General features: G+C 36.8%; 2 protein-coding genes across 4 annotated transcripts; one reads left to right on the top strand and one right to left on the bottom strand.

Annotated features, from left to right (window-relative positions):
- Nucleotides 1-157: 157 nt before the first annotated feature.
- ankrd29 (ankyrin repeat domain 29) lies at nucleotides 158-13,047 on the bottom strand. 3 transcript variants are annotated; one of them, XM_051694279.1, is made up of 10 exons: nucleotides 12,852-13,047; nucleotides 10,562-10,672; nucleotides 10,213-10,311; nucleotides 7,549-7,647; nucleotides 7,278-7,376; nucleotides 5,227-5,325; nucleotides 4,104-4,202; nucleotides 3,729-3,824; nucleotides 1,158-1,256; nucleotides 158-932 (listed from the first exon to the last, which is right to left on the bottom strand). In XM_051694279.1, the coding sequence occupies exons 1-10, from the start codon at nucleotides 12,861-12,863 to the stop codon at nucleotides 849-851; spliced, it is 897 nt and encodes a 298-aa protein (XP_051550239.1). In that variant the 5' UTR covers nucleotides 12,864-13,047; the 3' UTR covers nucleotides 158-848. The 3 variants fall into 3 exon arrangements, with proteins under 3 accessions (XP_051550239.1, XP_051550241.1, XP_051550240.1); XM_051694281.1 differs by lacking the exon at nucleotides 12,852-13,047 and adding an exon at nucleotides 10,062-10,110 and having other exon boundaries at nucleotides 10,562-10,671; XM_051694280.1 differs by lacking the exons at nucleotides 10,562-10,672; nucleotides 12,852-13,047 and adding an exon at nucleotides 10,456-10,476 and having other exon boundaries at nucleotides 10,213-10,314.
- A 3,407-nt stretch (nucleotides 13,048-16,454) lies between these two features.
- Nucleotides 16,455-22,964, top strand: cts12 (cathepsin 12). Its single transcript, XM_051693352.1, has 8 exons — nucleotides 16,455-16,461; nucleotides 16,693-16,931; nucleotides 18,672-18,794; nucleotides 18,958-19,122; nucleotides 19,312-19,533; nucleotides 21,687-21,855; nucleotides 22,606-22,711; nucleotides 22,829-22,964. Exons 1-8 carry the CDS (start codon nucleotides 16,455-16,457, stop codon nucleotides 22,926-22,928), a joined length of 1,131 nt encoding a protein of 376 aa, XP_051549312.1. The 3' UTR covers nucleotides 22,929-22,964.
- Nucleotides 22,965-25,987: the final 3,023 nt, after the last annotated feature.

Here is a 25,987-nt window from a genome sequence, read left to right as displayed (position 1 = left end):
GTTTTATTTTCTGGCACCTTTTTCACATTTTAGCTTTTTGTTGTTTGCATAATTTTAACCGTGTAAACCTGATAACATTGTTCACCATAGACAATGAATGGAGTAATCTCTTGTCGTTTCTTGTTAATATGCAATAATAAATCTGGGGGAAAAAATCTGCATTATTTTGTACATTTATTGTTTACAAACATACAGTTCACCACACTTTACACAAAGACAAAATGATAAACAAAATCAATGTTAAGAAGCAAATATATTGAAACACCTAATTCAAGTTTGGGTGTGAAAACAAATATGTATAAAGTCTAAACTGCATTTCAGTTGAAAATAAATACGGCAAAAAAAAAAAAACCTCAACAATTAACCAGCATGTATTGAACTTTTGGGATTTAAATGCAGCTGGATATTGTTTTTCTTTGTCCTAGGAGAACGTTTGACACAAAAGCTGATTCAGGACCATAATTATATAGCACAATTTTGGACAGTTTAATTAAAATATATTGACATGACAAAAAGACACTGTATCATTATCAAGTTTAAAACACAATAAATGAACTAAACATAAGCAGCAGCATCCTACACCTGCCAATTTTATAGACTGTATTTTTAATTAAAAGAAAAAAAGAAAAGAAAAAAGTAACATTTCCAGGATACAGAATAAGCTGAATACTGTCAGTGCATTTGTATTGTTGATCTGAATTCAGAAGCTGCAAGCAAGCACCATTAAAACTGCTGTTATGAGACTGGAAAGCTGTAACATTCACCTCTCTTGGGAGGATGTAGTGCATTTATTTTTCATGGACCTAAAAACAAACATTGCAAAGAGCTACGACCAAACACAGCAGTCATCAACTCCTTCCATTCAGAATGGGCTGTCGCAGGATTCTAAGGATGCGCTCATTCTTTGTAAGATCTTCTGGCAGTTCGTTATTCTGTAGAGAAAAAGTGATATAACGACTACATCTGGGACAACAGAGCCATTGAAACACAACACAAAACCTTTGCGGATGTATTTTATTATCTACTAGTCTTTAAACAGTCTTTGCATTCATGCAACTACATACTGTAACATACAAGCCAGTAGATGGCAGTGCTAGCTATGAACCGTTATAACAACAGGCACTTATAGTCTCATTTCCTAAAAAACATTAACAGACCTTGTTGGGTAGAGCTGGATCAGCATTTGCCTTCAGCAAAAGTGCAACTGTTTTTGGATTCCCGCCCATGACGGCTGCATGAAGAGCAGTAGAACCATTCTAGATGTCACATTAAAATACAACACAGATATGTAGGAATATGTGGAAATATGCGACTTTTACTGCAATATAACCGAGAATGAGCCAACAAAGAAAAAGAACATTACTAGGGATGAACCGATATGAACATTTCTGTCACTGATCACCGTTTTGCTTTAAAAAAAGCTATTTTTCTCTTTTCAGACGATAAATAATTTCCATTGAACATGTATTGGATCTGTTGAAATATTAGGAAAACCACAATGAAAGATAAAAAAGATAAAAAATTGCGGCTGGGAAATTTAACATGTTAATATCTGTAATCAATAGTTGGCTGTTTAACGCGTAAAAAAAAATGTACGCAATTAATGAAGAATCAGTTTTTTTCACTTCCAGGAAGTACAAGCTCGACTCGACTGCACATCCTAGCACAGAAACTGATTGCAGCGTGTGCTTATTCATTACGCGCAACGCATGTCCCAGGCATAATAAACACGGGAGTGAATTTACTGTACAGAGAATGGAGACTTCACCTGCAAGTGGCGAGCCAGGTGTGGGAAAGATATGGGAAAGCTGCCGTATCGCATCGCCTGAAAATGCTCATTCACTGTCATCTGAACCAGTGTCAAAAACGAAACCGCACGTGAGAGACCCAGCGGGTGCTTGATAGAGACTTAGCAGCAAGAGAAAATACTAGTTTTGAGATTTTAACCTTCAGCAAATTAAACTTCAGCATTCAGTTTGTTTTATCTGTACGTATAGTATCTAATAATGCATTGGCAATTTACACTTCATTTTATCTTGCCAATAAAGCTTGATATGAATTAAATCTGCCCATTTGATCCTATTATTAAAATAAAAATTTTGTCCAACATTTATGGCACGTAAACATGTACTTTCATCCAAGATTTAAGGACTTTACACACAGGATGTGGCAAGCGCAAGTGTCTAGTTTATTTTCAATGAGAGGCATGCGGAAAGCCGCAAATCGCAGGTGGTTTTGCTAGCGGTGCACAGGTGGTGCGCAAGCGGTACTCGTACACCCAAAATCCTGCCGCTTTCGTGTGCACAGCCCTTCGCGGCAGGCGCCGTGAGTGGCTGCGGCAGCTATGTCTGGCTTAGCCAATAATTAAAATGCTTTATTCCCAACCAATCATACAACACTTTACTGAGCTCATAGCAGACTGCTGAAAACATGGAAAATGAATTTCCCAGGTTATATTATGCCTAAAAATGATCGTAGAGATTTTTAAAAAGCCAGCGCTTGGGAGCTTGTGAGTGCACGAGTTGGTTTGCCAGGCAAAATAAAGTGCAAAATGAAATTAACAAAAAAAAAAACTCAGTGGGTGTCATGAATTCTATGCTAGTCATAAAACATACACAAAGTATTTTACTCAATTCTAATGAAATAATAAATAACAACAAATAATACATGATTATGGTAAGTAGGTTCTCAGGTTCTCTTGTAAGCAGATCACAGACATACACAAATCAACAAACACAAATGCCATTTTTACTTTATCATTCGTTTATCTCATGTTTTACCTCATGTTTCATGTTCTCAACTGATTATGACTTAACTGAACAACTATTGATTTTATTTAACTACTATATAAACTATATAAACAGGATGGAATAAAAATAATTCAAGAGTTCTTGTTGATTGAAACCGTGGCAATGGCCGCCCCTGAAACCGAAATATTATTTATACCAGTACAAATATGTCTAATTTATAGAGATGACAACTTAATACGTTAATTCTGAACGATTAATTATATTAAAAAATAACGCGTTAAAAAATTAACGCAATTAATCATGTTCCCGGACATCATTATATATTGAATCATTTTTATATGAGGGGCTTTCTCAGAAAATATTTGTATACACGATTAATTACAATAAATTAATTAACTGGAATAATATGCAATTCATTTGATTAAAATTTTGATCGATAGCCCTACTAATGAACTCCATTCTAAAAAATAGAATATTTTAACATGAACATATTGAAACAATTAAAATAAATGATGACTAACCACTTTTTTGCAAGTTGTTTAAGACAAAGTATAAAGTAAATATAATTATGATTTAAAATGTTATATGTACCATGTACCATGATTAATCGCGATTAATCACAGAAAACTGTGCGATTAATACAATTAATTATCGATTCACTTGCATAATTTTTTATTTTTAAATTTTTTGCAGTTCTCACATTTTACATATTATAATAGAACGTTACAAATTCATATTATGTATTCGACATGCTTTATTTATTTTGGTAGGCATATCTTTATATTACACACATAGAAAAAAGTTAAACACAATAAATGCAATACATTTACGCAATTAGAAAACAGCGGTTTTTCATATCTGCGTTTTCATGTATCTGACCGATTAATTGTTCAATAATTGGCCAATAAATGTCGATGGCGGTGCATCCCAAAACATTACAGTATTCTTTCAGATTTCTGTGAACGACTGTAAAAATACCTTCAGAAGACCGAGAGAAGGTGAGAACTTGAGGAGTTCCTCAATAACATTACAGTGTCCTTTATGTGCAGCCTTGAACAGAGCTGTGGAGCCGTCCTTCAAACAGAAACACAATCCAACACAGCCATAAAAGACTCAAGCAGGGAGATAATAGACTCAGTTACTAATTTGCCAAACATTTCATGCATTTTTAATTAGCTTTTTTTCCACCTGGCTGGACAGTTTGATTCAAAGCTGAGTAGAGAAACAGAGCAAATTTTCAGGAAATCTACGTAAAAACATACTGTAGGAAAAATACCGCTCTGCTACATGCATTTGGACAAAGGTAGAAAAAATTAAAAAAAAAGAATAGATGAGCCAGAGTTGTAAACATACTTTCCTATCTGCATCGCGGTCTGCACCTCGTAGAAGCAGAACTTTCACCACCTCAAAATGTCCCATCTGGGCTGCCATCCAGAGTGGAGCCGTACCATCCTGACTCCGAGCCAAAAATAAAAAAATCAACATGGAATACAAAAATGAGAAATCTCCCAGATAATCTCTTGTCAAGAAGTTGACAACTTTTAATGACAAAACAATGTAGATGCCAATTTGGTAGCAATACCTGACACATAACGTTAAAGGTGCTGTAAGCGACATGGAAAGTTATGTAAAACATTTTACTTCTCCCTGAAAGATATTTATGAAATAAGCGTCCTGTGATATCTCACCGGACTCTGTGACAGCAAACAAAAATGTGACTGCGGACAATGACACTTTCTGCCTGTCAATCATTTTGTGCATTCACCTAGTATTGTAGTTGCAGCAAATTATTGAGGCTTACTGCCATTTTTATGCCATGTTGTTCATAAAAGTTGTCAGTTGAGGGCGCTATTTTGCTGCTGTTGTTTTTGACAACCGTTTTTGCTCGTGTTGGTCTCAATAAAGCCAGAGACAATTTAGCAGAAAACTGGCCACTTCTATTCAAATGAATGGGAGAAACTGGAACACCCAATGGTCAACAGATGTAGAAAGGAAGTCCCGCCTTACAGGTAAAAGAGCCAATCACCTTTTAGATACAGATATCGCCTGTCAATCAACTTGAGAACGCGCATGTGCATTAGCTATTCAAACCAGGAAAAATTTGTTTTTTAACATTATCTGAGGTGATGAAGCACATATTATGATTCCAGTGTTGTCAGATTTTATTGCTGATTTTAAATATGTTCTTTGATCGTAATCTTGACCAACCGTTTATGAGATTTCAGTGTTTCCCCATTCAAGTAGATAGAAGATGCACTTTCACGAGAGCGTTCCAAAGATGGCTGAAAGTGGAATGACTTGCTAGAAAGACTTTGATAAAGCTCGTTTGGTATCTTTGGAGTGCGGGGTTTTGGAAAAAGGGGGCGTGGCTAATCCAACGGCTCATTTTATGGAAATTCTAGAATGGCTAAAATCGCCTACAGCACCTTTAAAGATAAAAAAAAAAAAAATTAAAAACTAAAGGCTGCTCAGTCACCTCACGAGGTTGATTGACTTTAGCCCCAGATGACAAAAGCTGACGTATGACGGTCACATGACCCTCCTGGGAAGCCAAGAATAAAGGTGTTGCACCATCCTGAAACAATGTAATCCAAGAAAATGCCTAATAAAACACATAGTTCCGGTCCTGGATGCTCATTGGTCAATAGAGCATCACATCTGTGCTAAAATACATGGTAACAGCTATGATGAGTTACTAGGACTAAATCTTCTAAAATATGCTTAATAAAATAGCATTTGAATGAAATATTGTGCCCTTAATATTTTATTACATAGAAAACAGCTTACATCAGCTTTATGACATAATAACTTACTGGGCAAATTATTTCCATGTCAACTCCTCTCAGGGAAGTGTTTGGGCTATGATCTAGAAATGAACAGGTCCCATTCCTAAGAGCACACACTAAACACTGAATCAGCTGAAACCTTAGATGAGCTGGCACAAACATGCATCACACTGGCAGCTGCGGCTTTTAACCCTTATGTACAGTTGGGGTCAATTTTGACCCCTTTTGAACTTTGCTGCTTTAAAAAACATGGTTTCTTTCAACTCAGTGGCATGAAATTTGGTGACTTTTCCTACATTTGCTCTCTATAAACACACACACACACACACAAAAAAAAAAAAAATTGTGCTGGAATCTGGTGGTGTGACAAAAATACTTACACTCTTCATGTTCGGGGTCAACTTTGACCCCACAAAGGAAATGAATGGGGGAGATGATAAAACCTCAATAAATCAGCCACAATGCAGAACACACACACACATATAAATGAAGCGGTGATACTATAACACATCCACAATGCAGAACGCACATGCTCTCTCACACTCACACACACACACACAATCACACGCAGGAATGAATAGGTGACACTATAACAGAGAGACTTTTTTATAGAGTTTGTCAAATAAAATCAGCCACAATGCAGAACACACTCAGAAATGAAGTGGTGAGACCACAACACATCCACAATGGAGAACAGACACACACACACACACGCATTTTCACAACCTTCTGCCATGTGTGCATGGATTCATAAACAAGTTTATGATGATACTTAGTATTATTCTTCACTGTTTTATACTGTTCTTTACCCTTTATTGGTTGTTTTTATGAATAATTTAATTGTTGCTGCTCGTTATTGCTGTTCAGTTCATTGAATTTTCAGAATTTTCATGCTTGAAAAAATGCCAAGTTTGCCATTGCAAAAAGAATCGTTTGTACACAAAACGAATTATCACTGTTCACTCCTGTTCATTGCTGTTGGTTTTATTGACATTTTTTTAGTAATTTACTCTTTTTGAGTTATTGAGTTGAATTGGGATGTTTGAAAAAAATGATAGGTAACAAAAATCATATTCTAAGTCTTCTCTATGTAACACCATGGTCAGTAATCATAATATGGTATCATTGCAAAAATTGACACTTCAAAAAACCTAAAAAAAATTTAAAAAAAGCTAAACTGACAAAAATAGTGATTTTTGAATGTCCAAATATATATCCAAATGCATAACTTGTGATAAAGTCTAAAAAAATCAGTTTGCTACAACCAGGCAAATGAGTGGACCTCTGCAGCCATCTACTGGTTATAGTTGTAATTTCATGTAATTTTACTAAAAAAAAAAAAAAAATGTTTTCCAGCAGATGGCAGCAATCTAGCCCTAAAGCATGACAAATATAAAACATTTTCTACATGAATGAAATTGAGTAATGTAGATCTTCCCTGAAGTGAATGTAACATAAAAATGTTCTTATTTTATATGAAAATGAATGGTGTAGTTTAGTAATTTTTAGGCAAATAAGGTCAGAAATACCATAAATTCCCCCCCAAAACTGCACAACTTCATAGTTAATAAATTAATAAAGTGAGTGATATTGCATTTGTTTGAAAAAATTATATGAGTAGGGTACAAAATTACACATTAATGTCTGGGGTCAAATTTGACCCCAAACAGTATGAGAATGCACCCGAAACGAACAGAACACAAGGGTTAAAGAGTAACATTTCTGTGTGGTGTTGACTAACATTGAGCTGGTCGTGGACGTTTGCTCCGTTCTTCAGCAGGGTGTCGACCACTTTAGAGTGACCATACTGACAGGACGCAGAAAGTGCCGTGCCACCATCCTATGGCATGAAAACAAGAGGTATTGACATTATACCTATGTGACAAAAACACAATGATCTAGGGAAGATTCACTAGAAATAAATGGGTCAATAATTATGTTTATTAAAAGATATTTTAGTTGTTTTTTTTATCATTATGAATGTCCTCTTTAGAGGCTGTAACACAGCATACCTTTGTCTGAAATTCAGTAGATGCTCCAAATTCAAACAGCAGCTTGACAATTTCATTATGTCCCTGTTGTGAAGCAAAGAAGAGGGCAGTGGAACCTGTCTGGACAAACACACAAACACTAAAGATATTATTACTTATACATACACACCAATACGAGGAGTACTAATACCACAACCTGTTTGATTAGCATCCTTTCACTCTTTATATATTTAGGACAGACAGAAACAACCTTCAGTGCAGCCTATAGCAAAACAGGAGATGAGCAAAGCTGTGTCAACAGAAATGTCAGTAAGTAAAATGTTGTGTAGTATATTATACTGAATATAATTAGGGCTGGGAAATATAACACGTTATTTTCTGAGATTAAGAGTTGACGATTGAACACAATTCAATATCCGTCTTTTTCACCACCTGAAACTTCTCTAATGTTTTCCCCCACTTCCTGTGGCTAAAATTGGCATATATAAATTTCCAGGAGGTACACGCTCGACTCGACTGCACATCCTAGCACAGAAATTGATTGTGTGGAGCAATGCACGCTTATTTATTACTCGCAACGCATCTCCCAGGTCTAATAAACATGGGAGTGGATTTACTGTACAGAGAATGGAGACTTCACCCGCAAGAGGAGAGCCAGGTGTGGGAGAGATACGGGCAAGCTGCTGTATCTCTTCACATCGCCCGAAAATGCTCATTCGCTGTCATTTGAACCAGTGTCAAAAGCGAAACTGCACAAGAGAGACCCAGCGTGTGCGCGACAGAGACTTAGCAGCAAGAGAAAATAATAGTTTTCAGATTTAAATTTCAGCAAATTAAACTTCAACATTCAATTTGTTTTATATCTGTATGTATAGTATCTAATAATGCATTGGCATTGTACGCTTCATTTTATCTTGCCAATAAAGCTTGATATTAATTTAATCTGACCATTTGATCCTATTATTAAAAATAAATAAACATAAACACCGAAAACTGTGTTTAAATTTTTAATCGATTCACAGCCTAAATGTAATATAGTATAATATAATATAATATAATTAGGGCTGTCAGTTGATTACAAATTTTAATTGAATTAATCACAATTAACCACACACATAAAAATTTGCTTGAAAAGCCAGTAAAAAAACAATAATTCAATATATAATGATTAAATAATTATAAATAGTTATATTTAAATTATAAATAAAATAAATTATAAAAAAAAATTATAATACAGATAATTAAAATGCATTACATTATTTTGGCACACAAGTAAAGCATTAAAAAAAGACTAATATAAAAATTGGCTTTAGAATGCAATATATCGTTATTTCCATATTAATGAACATAAGCCTATCATTGGTCTGCAATCCATTTTGCAATTGAATTCGTCAATCAGTTCAAGATTTATTATAAAGGCTTGTTTAAAGACGGACACTTTTGGAGCGTCTCGGTTACGTTGTGTCATAAACATACTGTTTTTAGGTTGCTGTGTCAAGTTAAACGAAGTTTGAAACTTAGAAAAACACGTCTTGAGATCCCTGCCTTTTGATTTGCACTCCATCAAGCTGTGTTTGTCCACAAGAACGTGTTCTCATCTTGTGTTGTCTGCTCTCAGTAAGTGTGGTTTGTTCTCTGTATAAGCTGCACGTTGCCTTTACAGCGAGTTTTGCTTACTGCCTCCTGGAGAAAGCAGGTGAGGTGGTACTCCATGCTTAAATTGCTCAGAAATAAGAAATATTCCTTATTACGGTCCAGGGACATGATTAATTGGGATAATGTTTTGTATAATCAATTGCACCGAATTAATGTGTTAAATTTTATGTATGATTTTTGGAAAGATTTATCTGTAGATAAAGAAGCATTGTGGAGATGTGCACCTTAATAATAAGGTACCAGTTTAAGTCGGAAATATAGGTGCTATCTAAGACCACAGGATATTGTGTCATTTTGAACATAATATTTTCTGAAAGTCATGAAAATTCCCACCAAAGTGTCATTTCCAGCAAATCTATGTATTCTGTGGTAGAAATGACAGTGATGGAAATAACATTGTTAACGTTTCTGAAATAAAATATTAAATAATATTTTCACACTTTTTGCATAATTTCGCAAAATAAAATCTTGATTGGAAATGAAGGCCAATAAAAATATTCTGCTCATAAGTAATATTTACCTTGATCTTTCTTTGTTTTCTTCACACATAACACGTCTCATATTTCATCTCAAGCATGCTCTTCAGTGACAATTTTGCCAACTTTGGTAAACAAGTACACTAACTTTTGAAAACTTTTTTAGGGTGCGAAATTATTTGGTGTGGTGGTCGTAATTTAAAAAAAAAATTATAGAAATAATTTGAACACAATAAATATTGAAATGGTTTATGTTTATTTCACTCTTTGTTTAGATTATCATAGTTTTGAACATGTAATAATTACAATTTTTATAAGATTTTCATAGGTGAATATAGAAAGTCTCAGTCTGGGACAAGGCTAAAATTAAAAATTTGTACATAAAAAGCATTTAAACAGTACCAAAAATGATGAAGTCCTGGTAAAAAGTTCACATGTCGGTTTTAATGACCTTCATATAAAAAAAAAAAAAAGAAAAAGAAATTGAAATCTGTTCTTTTAATAATAATAATAATATTTTAGATATACACACACAAACACAGAGCATTCATACCTCTCTCTGCAGGTTGATATCTGCACCTTGCATAATGAGCTCCCGGACACAATCATAATGACCACTGTAGGATGCCACCATTAACGCTGAGGTGCCGTACTGCTTGAACACATCATAAATTATTATTACTTCACAAGCAACAGTGATTGCAGCTCAACTGGTGGAACATTGTACAAGGTCATGGCAGGAGGAAATATCATGAATGCACTGGAAATCGCTTTGGATAGAAGTGCATATACTTACATGCATTATTTGGCTCCATTATTTTTTCCTATTGATTGAGATTTTCACATACTGAAAGGCTAGCCCACTGTGAGTGAAGCATGCATGAGAGAAGAGGTTTGCTTACACCATCTTTGCAGTCTACATCCACTCGGCCGCTGTTCAACAACAGCTGAAGCAAGGCCAAATTTCCTTTCCTTGCTGCCCAAAACACAGCGTTGGCAAGAGGCGTCTCCTTCTGTCAGGCACATAAACAAGCACATGGTCGGTGGCGTACAATCACACATAGGCTAACCAAAAAGGACAAACACATATGGAAGATCCATGAAACTGTATGTGTACAATAACAGCCCAATGTGAAAGATGTAAGAGGGCTGCACATACAGGAAGAGTTTATTTATTTAAAAGAACCGCTGAATCAACAGCAGCATACATTCTCTTTTTAGCTCTTAGTCAACACACTGAAGGCCAATAACCTTGGCTGAATACTTCTCTTTTAAACAGTCACAGATAGACTGTTGAAAAGTGATCCGATATGATTTTTCCAGTAATAGCAATAGAGCTGGTGCGTTCAAGTCATGTCAGAATTATCGTATTTACGAGTTGAACGCACATGAACGGCACTACAATGTCGTTATTGCGAGTGGTAAACTCTGGATTTTCTTCTAACCCCTACTGTGTCGAATCAAGGATCAAGCAAATTGCTATTGGTAATAATTCAGTTTTAGTTGAGGATTTTAACTGTGAAGCTAAGTTTGCAGTTATGTTGCGGTCGGGAACAAGCTGGCCGTAACATGGTGTCAGAAGTGGGATAGCTCATTCCCAACCGCAACAATGCGGTTCGCCCTCGGTGGGGCGCATGGTGAGTTGTGGATGGATGCCACGGAGAATAGCATGAAGCCTCCATACACAAGGGGAGTCACACATGAAAGGTAATTTCAATTATATGAATTTATTAACGTAAAGACAGTATACAAGGAATAAAGAATGTCTAGGGGGTGGGGACCTGGGTAGCTCAGCTAGTATTGATGCTGACTACCACCCCTAGAGTCATGAGTTCGAATCCAGGGTGTGCTGAGTGACTCCAGCCAGGTCTCCTAAGCAACCAAATTGGCCCAGTTGCTAGGGAGGGTAGAGTCACATGGGGTAACCTCCTCGTGGTCACGATTAGTGGTTCTCGCTCTCAATGAGCCACGTGATAAGATGCGCAGATTGACGGTCTCAGAAGCGGAGGCAACTGAGAATTGTCCTCCGCCACCCGGATTGAGGTGAGGTCCTACTAAGTTGTGGGAATTGGGCATTCCAAATTGGGGAGAAAAAGAACCACATTATAGCGACCATGAGGAGGTTAACCCAACATGACTCTACCCTCCCTAGCCACAGGGCCAATTTGGTTGCTTAAGAGACCTGGCTGGAGTCACTCAGCACGCCCTGGATTTGAACTTGTGACTCCAGGGGTGGTAGTCAGCATCTTTGCTTGCTGAGCTACCCAGGACCCCCAAGTTTTTTAGTGTAATCAGGTAAAGAAGCACCATTTAAGATTTTACTGCTGATTTGAAATATGTTCTTTGATCGTAATTTTGACCAACCATTTTTGAGATTTTGGTCTTCCCCCATTCAAGTAGATAGGAGCTTCCAGGCATGACTGGAAATAGCCTCCAGGGAGCATTCCAAATATGGACGACAGTGGACTGACTTGCTAGAAAGACTTGGGTAATACTCAATTCCCTGATAGCACACACAAGGCCCAGACGTCTATTTGATGTGTGTGTTTACATCTGAAAGACTTCTATTTTACGTTGTTTGCTGTAAGATGTATGTCTTGCTCCTAGATCACATCTAATGTCTGGAGTTTTTTGTCTACTGAAATTTCTTGGGAAAATATATTTTCAGTGTGGAACGATACAAAAACAACTGTCCCACCCATAGCCTCGTTGTCATTACCGTCAAAGGTGGCGATGTTTTGCGATTGTTTTTATTAGTAAAGATGCGCGAGACGGACGTATTTGACATTTGCGCTGCGTCTCGCTATTTTTCAGCTTCTCGCGCAATAGCGCCGCGTTTTTTAGACGCCGCATCAAGTTTAAAAGAACTTCAACTGTTAAAACGTGTATCGAAACACATGCCATCGAGGCGTTGCGACAAGCTTGTTTTTAGCGCAAGGACACGTTCGGTGTGAACGGCCCCTAACTAAAGGCTATTAAAGTGTGGTCAGCATGGTAATTTTGTGGAAGGGCGGGGAGGGCGGACACACCGTTATAAGGCCATAAAGACGCGCACATGTCCATTACATATGCTGGAAATGCTTTTCAATAACCTCACAATTCATCATTTGGTGGCACGCTGATGTCCAGTCTTTTTAACGCATATTTAGATTTAATTATATGTTTTATGGTTTCCAATATGCATGTGTTTACCTTGAAAGACATCCTAGGATCTTCATTCGAGCTTTATGTTGCTTGTTCGTGCAGTCTCTTTTGCATTGTCGCCAGCGCCCATTCATTCACAATGCAGGTTTCTTTCTGCCGGTCTGAAGATGTGAATGAAATGTTTTACTGCCCTGTTTACCGCAGTGAGTGTTGAACTCACGAGCATGAACGAGCTTTTGCATCAATAGCGAATTCCTTTTGATCCCCCCGCCTCTCTCTGTTTCAATCTCTCACACAGGGAGAGAGGGAAAGAGATATCAGTAGGCTCCCAGATAACAAGCTTTTTTGTTCCTAGAACGTTCCACGAACATTCGTTTTTTGTTTAGGAATGTTTTTTTTTTTTTTTTTTTTTACAGAAATAGAACGTTCCCCTAACGTTCTGCTATCCTCTATATTCTGATATCCTTTATAACCATGGAAGGGTATACTGGAAATATTAATACGATTTGTTTTGTGCTTCTTTAATAAACAAGAAAGAAAACTGAAGGGATAGTTAACCCAAAAATGAAAATTCTCTCATCAGTTACTCGCTCAACATACAGTTAAGATTTTTAGAAGAATATTTCAACTCTGTAGGTCCTCACAATGCAAGTGAATGTTGGCGAGAACTTTGAAGCTCTAAAAAGCACATGAAGGCAGCATAAAAGTAATCCATTCGACTCCAGTGGTTAAGTCCATGTCTTCAGAAGTAATATGATAGGTGTGGGTGAGAAACAGATAAATATTTAAGTGCTTTTTTACTATAAATTCTCCTCCCTGCACAGTAGGTGGCGATATGCACGCAGAATGTGAATCGCCAAAAACAAAAGAAGAAGAATGTGAAAGTGAAAGTGGAGATTTATAGTAAAAAAAAAGGACTTAATATTTATCTGTTTCTCATCTACACCTATCAGATCAATTCTGGGGACATGAATTTAACCATTAGAGTCGTATGGATTAGTTTTATGCTGCCTTTCTGTGCTTTTTGAAACGTTCACAATTTTGGTCACCATTCACTTGCATTGTGAGGACCTACAGAGCTGAAATATTATTCTAAAAATCTTCGTTTGTGTTCTGCAGAAGAAAGAAAGACATACACATCTGGGATGGCATGAAAGTGTGTAAATGATGAGAGAATTTTCATTTTTTGGGTGAACTATCCCTTTAATAACCCTTTAATAACAAAAATTGTAACAAAATGGTCTAAAAATTACCAACCAATGAGTTGAGTATGAAACAAAAATATATATATTTTTAATTTTCTGTGTGGTCTACAGGTGCATCTCAATAAATTAGAATGTCATGGGAAAGTTCATTTATTTCAGTAATTCAACTCAAATTGTGAAACTCGTGTATTAAATAAATTCAATACACACAGACTGAAGTAGTTTAAGTCTTTGGTTCTTTTAATTGTGATGATTTTGGCCACATTTAACAAAAACCCACCAATTCACTATCTCAAAAAATTAGAATATGGTGACATGCCAATCAGCTAATCAACTCAAAACACCTGCAAAGGTTTCCTGAGCCTTCAAAATGGTCTCTCAGTTTGGTTCACTAGGCTACACAATCATGGGGAAGACTGCTGATCTGACAGTTGTCCAGAAGACAATCATTGACACCCTTCACAAGGAGGGTAAGCCACAAACATTCATTGCCAAAGAAGCTGACTGTTCACAGAGTGCTGTATCCAAGCATGTTAACAGAAAGTTGAGTGGAAGGAAAAAGTGTGGAAGAAAAAGATGCACAACCAACCGAGAGAACCGCAGCCTTATGATTGTCAAGCAAAATCGATTCAAGAATTTGGGTGAACTTCACAAGGAATGGACTGAGGCTGGGGTCAAGGCATCAAGAGCCACCACACACAGACGTGTCAAGGAATTTGGCTACAGTTGTCGTATTCCTCTTGTTAAGCCACTCCTGAATCACAGACAACGTCAGAGGCGTCTTACCTGGGCTAAGGAGAAGAAGAACTGGACTATTGCCCAGTGGTCCAAAGTCCTCTTTTCAGATGAGAGCAAGTTTTGTATTTCATTTGGAAACCAAGGTCCTAGAGTCTGGAGGAAGGGTGGAAAAGCTCATAGCCCAAGTTGCTTGAAGTCCAGTGTTAAGTTTCCACAGTCTGTGATGATTTGAGGTGCAATGTCATCTGCTGGTGTTGGTCCATTGTGTTTTTTGAAAACCAACGTCACTGCACCCGTTTACCAAGAAATTTTGGAGCACTTCAGGCTTCCTTCTGCTGACCAGCTTTTTAAAGATGCTGATTTCATTTTCCAGCAGGATTTGGCACCTGCCCACACTGCCAAAAGCACCAAAAGTTGGTTAAATGACCATGGTGTTGGTGTGCTTGACTGGCCAGCAAACTCACCAGACCTGAACCCCATAGAGAATCTATGGGGTATTGTCAAGAGGAAAATGAGAAACAAGAGACCAAAAAATGCAGATGAGCTGAAGGCCACTGTCAAAGAAACCTGGGCTTCCATACCACCTCAGCAGTGCCACAAACTGATCATCTCCATGCCACGCCGAATTGAGGCAGTAATTAAAGCAAAAGGAGCCCCTACCAAGTATTGAGTACATATACAGTAAATGAACATACTTTCCAGAAGGCCAACAATTCACTAAAAATGTTTTTTTTTTATTGGTCTTATGATGTATTCTAATTTTTTGAGATAGTGAATTGGTGGGTTTTTGTTACATGTGAGCCAAAATCATCACAATTAAAAGAACCAAAGACTTAAACTACTTCAGTCTGTGTGCATTGAATTTATTTAATACACGAGTTTCACAATTTGAGTTGAATTACTGAAATAAATGAAACTTTTCCACGACATTCTAATTTATTGAGATGCACCTGTATATCACTTTTAATATATGCCTAATAAGCAAATTGTGCATATTTAATAATAAGATGCCTAATTTGCATATTTTAAAAGTTTCATATGGTAAAGTCACAATACAAAAAATTATGTTATGTATTTTGATAAAGGAAAAGAAACATTTTAGCCTGTATTACCTCCCCTTTAACACAGGCCTGCACAGGCAATCATGGGATGAAATGTAATAACGGGGGTAAATTATGACACCATTGAAGAACACACAGTTTGATTGTATGCAGAAAAAGAGAGACAGATTACTCAGCAGTCACCCTCATAATAAAGGCCTTGGTGTGAATGAACTATACTTTGTGGATATGGTGTCTTCACTACTTCACGTTCATTATATTCAAAACATGAGGCCATCACACAAAAACACATACATCAGACTTCTGAACATTGCTGACTCAGTCTAGTGTGAAATATTTAACAACAAAAGAAAATAAATAATTTGAATCACAAACCTTTAATCAGACTTGTTTTCCAGGGATAACAGTTTAGGATCTTTTGGAAATGTTTTATGTATGACAGCAACGTATGTCTGTGTTTTTGGTGGAGTTGTTGATTGGGGTTAGGATTATTTAAGTCTTGTTAATTAGTGCCTTCCTCTTTTGTGATAATGTGGTATATGAAGTCATAACATATGGACACACCTTCCAAATTATGGCACAGTATATAATGCAAAAGACACTGAAACTAACCAGCCATCAACTTTCTGCAGAGTTTTTGCATCAACATGTTTGGTAAGTTCAGAAAGAACCATAAGTTTGCTGTGGACTTTGTATAAATATAATAAACAAATAAAAATTTTTAAAGTGCTATTTTTTTGCAATGTGGATTGATGAGAGGTTACTTTATAATACATGTAAAATTTAAAAAGCTGAAAGTATGAAAACTTTAAATACTGTCTGTTTACAAAGTCGAAATATTTTGACCTTCTGTGAATTGTGCTTATTTTGTTTTTGGTGTAAAAGTCAGTCATTCTAAGAATAAGAAAAAAAAAAGATATTTTCAGGTCACATTTTTTGTCTTCTTTCCTTTATCTTTTTTTCGAAATCTGTATCAAGCACACAGGGTGGCACTGTTTGATAGAGCAGCACTGTTTGCCCTCCTGGTGTGGGCACCTCTGCAAGTGGCATCAGATTCAGAAGAAGAGGTTGTCTCAGAGTGGAAGCTGTGGAAAAAGCGCAATGAAGTGTCTTATGATGAAGAGGTTGGTTGGAGGCACAGTTATGGTCATTTGTGTGGCTTATTTATTAAAAGCTAGGCAGGTTGTGAGTTGAGTTTGTGAACTTACTCACATTGTGTCTTTGAGCATGGCACATAAAGTAAAGGAAAAAAGTAAGGGGCCGTTCACACCAAATCCGTTTTCACATCCGTCTGCACTGTTTTTCAATCATTTTTCTATGTGAGCATGCGCTAGATGGACATCTTTGACCGCTGTGATGTTTCAGCATTTTCACCATTTCAAGTTAGAGGCCGTTTACACAGAATGTGTTCTTGCACTAAAATAAGCTAGAAGCAGTGCCGCGAATAGAGCCGAACGCATGTGTCTCGAGACGTGTTATTAACCTTTAAATGCAAGGGTGTTTTGCCAAACATTATTACACACCCGGGTCTTTAGAGACCCGGCATTTATATCTATCACAGAGGGATCTACGAAATGCCCAGATAGTGTAAAATCTTCAAAATATTTTCAAAACAATTAGAAAATATTAGAATAGAATATATTCTGATATATGTTGATGTTCTATTTTACATATATCAAAGAGATAATGCAACAGATATAGAACAGGATTCATTACTTCCACAATGAAATTTCTTGAGATGCGACTGGCTGTCAAACACATATTGAGCTACACATAACACAAGATTCATATAAGCTACACATATGTATTTTCTCAGGCACTTTTTGAGTCTAAATTGACGCACAAGTTACGTAATTTCAGTAGTACACCCAAATGACAATAGTCATATCATACTGTTCATGTGTTACACTTGCTATAGTTTACTTCCCCATTGTTTCTTCATCAAATAGATAGCAAACAACATATGGAATATTGATAATTCACCACTGTCTCACAGAAAATCAACGTCATTTGTATGAATATAGTACTCATTTGTCTTGTGATAAACAAAGAAATATATGTCATGTGATAGTAAACTTATATAGATATAAAATCATCATAAAAATATGATTTATGAAAGTGGCAAAAAAAAACAAACAAAAAAAAACAACAACAACACTATTACATATCTGGGGTCTTTTTTGGTAATCAAGCAGTTTTTTAGATTTAATTATATATATATATATATTTTTTTTTTTGTTGCAATTTTGCCATTTTTGTTGTTGTTGTTACACTTTTCAGAAGACAAAGGTTGAGGATTACTAAAGAGGTGTGGGCATAACTCCAAAAAATGGATGAGGTACAGAGGGTGGAATGATGTCCCGGGTCTCTAAAGACCCGATGTATGCATTTAAGGTTCTATTTGAACTTAACGCGATGATTAAAAAACGCAGCATTCCTACCCAAGACGGGGCGCAACGGTCAAAGATGTCTGTCTAGCTCATGTTTACATGAGAGAACAATTAAAAAAACAGCACGGACGGACACAAAACAAATGTGCACGTTGTGAACGGCCCCTCAAAAGAACTTTTAAAAATGCGTCTCCAGACACCTGCATTGTGTGTAGCTTCTATTGTCTTGCGCAAGAATGCGTTCGGTCAGAACGGCCCCTAAAAGTCACTTTGGATATCTGAATGAGGATATGAGGAATGAGGAATTTTCATATGATGAAAAAAAGGCTACTATTTAAAATAAAATAGGCTACTACTGCATAGCTTAGAATTTTAATTTTGCAATTTTGGGTTCTTCAGATGTTAATATGTAATGAATTCTTCTGAGTTCTAATCTGTTTATTCATTCTGTCCTTTTTGTCTTTATAACTGTAGAGTGATGATGCTCAGAGGAGGGTCATCTGGGAGAGCAACATGAGGATGATTGACAAAAACAACGAAAACTTTCGTTTTGGAATTTCATCGTTTACCATGGCAATGAACAAATATGGTGACCTTGTAAGTAAAACAGGTCACACACATTTCTCTTTCTAGGAGCCAGTTTCTCTGAACTCACTCTACACACACATCAAATGGACATCTGGCTGATGCACTTGTGCTATCAGGGATGTCTTATCTTTGTTTGTATCTTCTTTTTTTTTTTTTTTTTTGGAAACTGCAGACCCAGTTGGAGTATAAAAGTTTACTGGGCGCCACAATTAATGGTCGGATAAATAGAAGAGGAAAGATTGCATCTGCTCAGGTGCTCCGTTCCAGTGCCAAGAGACTGGGATTAACCACTGTGGACTACAGAGCGATGGGATATGTTACTGAAGTTAAAGACCAGGTGAGTCTTTTCTTCATTTTCACGTTGCCTTTTCCCTTTTATTACCCGTTTCCATTATTCCACAAGTTTCCTTATTGAAGTGTTGGTTTTATGTCATTAATACCAATAAAAGCAAAGTTGCCAGATGTTAAATGTTAAATTAAGCATAATTTAAGTTGCAAAATGAACTGATTCGTTGTCTTTGTCCAGGGATTCTGTGGGTCGTGTTGGGCTTTCAGTACTACAGGTGCCATTGAGGGACAAATGTTCAAGAGGACGGGGCGGTTGGTGTCCCTGAGCGAGCAGAATCTGGTGGACTGCTCCAGGTCTTATGGCACATATGGCTGCAGTGGAGCCTGGATGGCAAATGCCTATGATTATGTGGTCAACAGAGGGTTGGAGAGCTCCGACACCTACCCCTATACATCAGTGGTGAGTGATTATGGTCATATGAATTAGAGAAGTAAACCTTAAATCAGTGCCTTTTGTTTTAAACTTATCACTTTAGTTAGTTTGGTGTCAAAATAAAATGTTCTTTGTCAAAATGATGTGTTATTGTGCGAGATGGCTTAAAAACAACACTTCTGCCACACTGAACTGAAAGAGTTCTTTGAATGACTGTTCCAGTCAAACACTTCCAGTCAAAAGTTTGTACACTTGACAGAATTTATATTCCTCCAGTGTTGGGGAAGCTACTTTGAAACTTGCTACTCATTACTTAAAGTAGTTAAACTACAGTCAAGCAACATTTAAAAAAAAAGTAGTTTGCTACACTACAAATTGGGATTATAGCAAAGTCCCTTTAACCCTTTAAACTCTATGGTCCAATAGGGGGCACTATATCACAAAATAAGTTTACGCTTAAAATGTTCAAGTCCCTGGATACATAAGTCAGGCATATGTGGTATCATTTGGAAGCTTAGAATTTTCATAGAAAACAATTACTTTTGCATTTATATTACATAAAATAATAAAATAAGAGCTGAAAACATCCGCGTTGCAAATAAGCACCACCTAGAGGTAATGTGGTAGAAATATGAATATAAAAGTCTTTTCCATAGCACTTAAATTAACAAGTCATATATCAAATGAAAGCTCTCATTCTCAGGAATGTGACTATACAGTTTATTATTAAAGCCCCAGTATACTCACAACAAAGTTCTTCTTCATTCTTTGCTCAAAGCCAAAAAGAAGTTTGAAACAGCTGAGCAACGGTATACTGTTTGAGAACATTCAGACACCTACACCACTGTGGGAGGCATTTGAAGGTGCATTTCAGTATGCGGATGCTAAAGACTACATGTAAAACATCAACTAATGTGACATTAAAATTATTTATCAATGACTTCATGCCTAATTTTAAAGGCCAATTCACACTGCCCCAACAAACTCAAACAAACACGTTTGTTGGGTTTTGTTGGGTCAGTGTGTTCACTCTGTTGGGTTTTGTTGGGTCAGTGTGTTCACTCTGTTGGGTTTTGTTGGATCAGTGTGTTCACTCTGTTGGGTTTTGTTGGGTCAGTGTGTTCACTCTGTTGGGTTTTGTTGGGTCAGTGTGTTCACTCTGTTGGGTTTTGTTGGATCAGTGTGTTCACTCTGTTGGGTTTTGTTGGGTCAGTGTGTTCACTCTGTTGGGTTTTGTTGGATCAGTGTGTTCACTCTGTTGGGTTTTGTTGGATCAGTGTGTTCACTCTGTTGGTGTTTGTTGGGGCAGTTTGACAATGACGTTTATGCTTCTCAACATTCAAAATCCAACTGCCAACTTTATAATGTTGGTGTTTGTTAGAGTGTGTTGGGGCAGTGTGAATTGGCCTTAAGAGTAGAATTCACACTAGATCAGTAAGAGAAGCGGTTTTAACCATTCAGTGATTTAAAGTAATATATATGCAGTAGATAATGTGTAATTTGTCTTGTTTATATTCTGCATTCGTGGCACTTATGCGCTGACATGCTATACACGGCCATAATATGCACCGGTTACACTCTGTTATTGTAATTTATGATGACACTGATACTACTGCAAATACTGGTGTATAAAAGAGTGTTAGTGGGCAGAATACAGACAAAAGATAAGAGAGGCATATTTTATTTTGGGCAGATTTGTGAATGGCTTTTGGGTGCAGAAGGCACATGAGTAAATTGGCACTTGAGAGTCCTTTTGTAGACTAATTAAACAAAAAAATTAATCAACATTAATTTAGTTGGCCTAATCCCTAACATCGTGTTTTTCACTATCTTTGCTCATGGTTAAATGCTTGAAGTTCTTTTGTTAACAATTATTTTTTACTATTTTAAAATGGATTAGTTGAAATATCTAGCTAAGGAAGAGCAGCTAATTAATTCCATTTGTGTTATTTAACCATTTTGATGACTTCACTATTATTCTAATATGTGGAAAATAGTAAGTAAAAATAGTAGTAATAAAAAATGAGTAGGTGTGTCCAAACATTTGACTGGTAGTGTATTTCTTTTCTGTATTGATTTTATTATGGATTACTATTGATTTCTTAGTATTGTTCAGACTTTCCTATTCCATATATGGAAGGTTGCACTGTTTAACTTCTTTATGTTTATTGGTTTGTCAGGATACTCAGCCCTGTTTTTATGACAGCAGCCTGGTTGTCGCCAGAATCAGTGACTACAGATTCATCCCAGCTGGAGATGAACAGGCACTGGCTGATGCCGTGGCAACTGTCGGTCCAATCACTGTTGCCATAGATGCTGACAACCCAAGTTTCCTCTTTTACAGCTCGGGTAAGATTTTATTTCTTTCGAATATCATAGAATCTACAGTAATTCATATGGTGGCAAATCTATTATTTTGATTTATATACTGTATAATCTCACAATATAAATCATATATAATATACTCTCACTGAGCACTTTATTAGGAACACCTGTACACCTACTTATTCATGCGATTATCTAATCAGCCAATCGTGTGGCAGCAGTGCAATGCATAAAATCATGCAGATGTGGGTATGGAGCTTCAGTTAATGTTCACATCAACCATCAGAATAGGGAAAAAATGTGACCTCAGTGATTTTGACCGTGGCATGATTGTTGTTGCCAGACGAACTGGTTTGAGTATTTCTGTAACTGCTGACTTCCTGGGATTTTCACACACAACAGTCTCTAGAGATTACTCAGAATGGTGCCAAAAAACAAAAAAAAACATCCAGTGAGCGGCAGTTCTGCGGAGGGAAACATCTTGTTGATGAGAGAGGTCAACAGAGAATGGCCAGACTGGTTTGAGTTGACAGAAAGGCTACAGTAACTCAGGTAACCACTCTGTACAATTGTAGTGAGCAGAATAGCATCTCAGAATGCACAACATGTCGAACCTTGAGGCGGATGGGCTACAACAGCAGAAGAACACGTCGGTATAGTGCTCAGTGAGAGAATATAGTATATAAGATATTTTAATCTCCACTCTAAAATAATAATTGTGAATTGAATAACATATGTTAGAATTTAGATGAACATAACTAATCATTCCAACAGGGATCTACAAGGAGTCTAGCTGTAACCCTAACAACCTCAACCATGCTGTGCTTTTGGTTGGTTATGGTTCAGAGGGTGGCAAAGATTACTGGATAATCAAAAACAGGTGAGAAAACACTCATCATAAAGAGTTTATGAAAACATTAACACCTCATATAAAGGTATTGTTCTCGTTTGATGTATCACATTTTTACCCTTTTTTCCCCCCCCTTTCTTTCCTCAGTTGGGGAACAGGATGGGGTGAAGGAGGCTACATGCGAATGATCCGAAATGGCAAAAACACCTGCGGGATAGCCAGCTATGCTCTCTATCCCATTGTATGAGAAGAACTAGAAATTTACCAATAAAGACAAATGAAGCCACAACTTTGTCAAAAATCCTTTCATTTAGTATTACAGAGCATTGCATGCTGAATTAATATCTGAAGAATCTTCCTTAAAGTTTTCAAATGCAAATTTGACCACCGCAGGCTCTGACATTTTCCAGACAGCTATATAGAGAAAACAGTTCAGTATTACAAGATGCCTTCGTAACTCAAATGCCCCTGGTGTCACAAAGCAGTTTATTCTTCTAAAAGTGTCATATATGGCAATCCTAAAGGAATGCTAATAGATTGTTAATGAAATAATCCAATTTCAGTTGTTTATCCAATAAGATCTTAAAGTATTCTTAGTGAATACTTATTTGATTCCTTTAGGATTTGTTCAAATTTATGAAATATTCCTTCAAGATTTTTATGCATCATAATAATTTTATTTATTTATCACACATTATACATTTTGCACATATACAGTGAAATACTTTTTTTTTCACATATCCCAGCTAAATTGGGGTCAGAGTGCATGATACAGCACCCCTGGTGCAGATAGGGTCAAGGGCCTTGCTCAAAGGCCCAACAGTGGCATCTTGGCAGTACTGGGGCTTGAACTCCTGACCAGTAACCCAGAGTCTTAACCACTGAGCCACCACTGCCCAATCATAAATGAACACTCAAAACACAGATGGCTGCTTCACATGTTAACATTAAAAGTCAAATTAATCTTTGCTAATCAAAGTTAAACCGAGAGATGGAAACTTAATTGAAATCTATTGTTGGAAAATTAAACTATTAAAACAACTATGCATAAACAGAATGTTCTTCACTGACAATAACACTGACCATCTCTGATCGAAATAAAGAAAGACAAATGTTGATGTAAAAAATTGGCAATAACTGAAAAGAACAGTTTGAAAGAACTGATTCACCGGACTTCCTAAAACCATGGGTAACTGAGAATTGTGTTTCATATGCATTATTAATATAACAAAATAACAATGTTTATATTTCAAAATCACAGACATGTCTGTTGAGCGCATGAATGCAACAGCCAATCAGAGGCGTTTAAGTTTAAACTGCAGATGCACCGGTTCTGAGTTCTGCTGCTGCACTTTCGCGAATGATCTCATTATAAACAGCAAGGTGTAGAAACAATTTAAATTTATTGTGCAGTGTAGACAGCCTCATTGATTATATCGTGAGTTTTTGCAAGAGTGCAGAACTCAGACAGTGAGTTCATGCTGAACTGAAGTGATTGACAGCTTCAGTGATTAGAAAGGGAATGTTCTTTGCCCACTTTCTGTATATAATATAATCACAACTTGAATCACAGTTGTTTTTCATGCTGCTAAGAGGAACAATGTGAAGTTGACCATTTAGTCACCGTCTTTATTTACTGATGCACAGCAATGAACTAATTCAGGAACACAGTTCTCAGCTTGTTTGGGATGTGTAGCAACATAAATAATATGGCATGAAATACATTTATATTTATCAATATTATTAATAGCGATTACAATATCAAGAGAAATAATCTTCAATTATGATTTTAGTCATAATCGTGCAGACTTACTCCCGCCAACAACTCATAAGAATACCAGTCACTCCCGTTTACAACTCCCGCAATGTAACAAGCTTATTGGGTCCGGCAGCTACCACGAGTAAAGTCTTCATGGCCTCTACACAGCAATTATAACCATGGACTAAAAACGAAATGTTTCTCATTTCAGTTCGTTCTGAGCAAAAACAGTACTTTTTTGTTCCAGTTCAGAAGTTCCACAACCTCACTTCCTAATGGTAACTAGTTAGAACGTAATAAAAGAACGGTTAATAACGTTCTTTTTAAAATGACAGTACTCTGCGCTAAGTGGTGGGTGAAATACCAGATTTCGCAGAAGAAACAAGCAACCTGGTATGGAAAAACAAGCTCAAAATAAGCCACTTGCCTCAACAAAATAAGTGAAAATAAGCAATACATTTTTTTCCTGTGTGGTGGATTATCAGCATAGAAATCATAACAACCACACAGTTAATTATCATTTAAGTATACTTTTAATTACAGATCTGCTTCTCAGTCAAAACCCAGCAGCATCAAATCTGTATTAATGCATCATATCTAACAATAATTCAGTGAATACTTGGAAACAACTGAGAAATTTACTTTTTATGTACTTTTAATGTTTTCCTATGTATCTGGATTAGCCGTACATGTACAGTATATGTGGTAATTATACATAGTTGTTAAAAAAGGTCTTCATCCACAGAATGCGACATCCACAACGGGCAGTTATACAAAGGAATATGTGATGCAGAACTTTCCTTCTGGATCAAAGCACGTTTAATTTTTTCAGGCAACATGAAGTGGTGTAGTTCCAAAAAATAACTGTGATAAACCCTTTGGCATGAAAAAAATTATCGGAACAAAATTAACCTGTTATTACCAGTCATCAGCATTTAAAACTAAAATTTTCACTCCGGAACAATTGAAAATCACTTTGTTCCCATTTTTGGTTACGTTCTGCCAAAAAAAAATTTCGTTTTCGTTCCTTGAACCGTTTTTAGTCCCTATATAATCATACATCACTAATGATTGCTTTGTGTTGTTAGACCATAGTTCTTGCACTTACATCTACATGATGAGTGAGACAGTGCTTGTCAAAGCATGCATGATGACACAGAGGCAGAAGTCCTTGCAAATTCTCAGTAATGGCGAAGATGCCACGCCAACTAGTGGTTGAAATAATTATCACATTTAGTGCTCTGGTAATACACTGCAGTCTTGACTAAGACCATAAGCCAAGACCTAGATCCAGACAAGACAATGAGTAGCGAGACCTAGATCCAGACCAAGACACTGAGTAACGAGACCTAGATCCAGACCAAGACACTGAGTAATGAGACCTAGATCCAGACCAAGACACTGAGTAACGAGACCCAGATCCAGACCAAGACTCTGAGTAATGAGACCCAGATCCAGACCAAGACACTGAGTAACGAGACCTAGATCCAGACCAAGACACTGAGTAATGAGACCCAGATCCAGACCAAGACACTGAGTAACGAGTC

This window comes from Myxocyprinus asiaticus, chromosome 49 (genome assembly GCF_019703515.2).
Source record: "Myxocyprinus asiaticus isolate MX2 ecotype Aquarium Trade chromosome 49, UBuf_Myxa_2, whole genome shotgun sequence".
Lineage (NCBI taxonomy): Eukaryota > Metazoa > Chordata > Actinopteri > Cypriniformes > Catostomidae > Myxocyprinus > Myxocyprinus asiaticus.
Note: the sequence above shows the minus strand (reverse complement) of the source record. Positions and strands in the feature narration are given on the sequence as shown.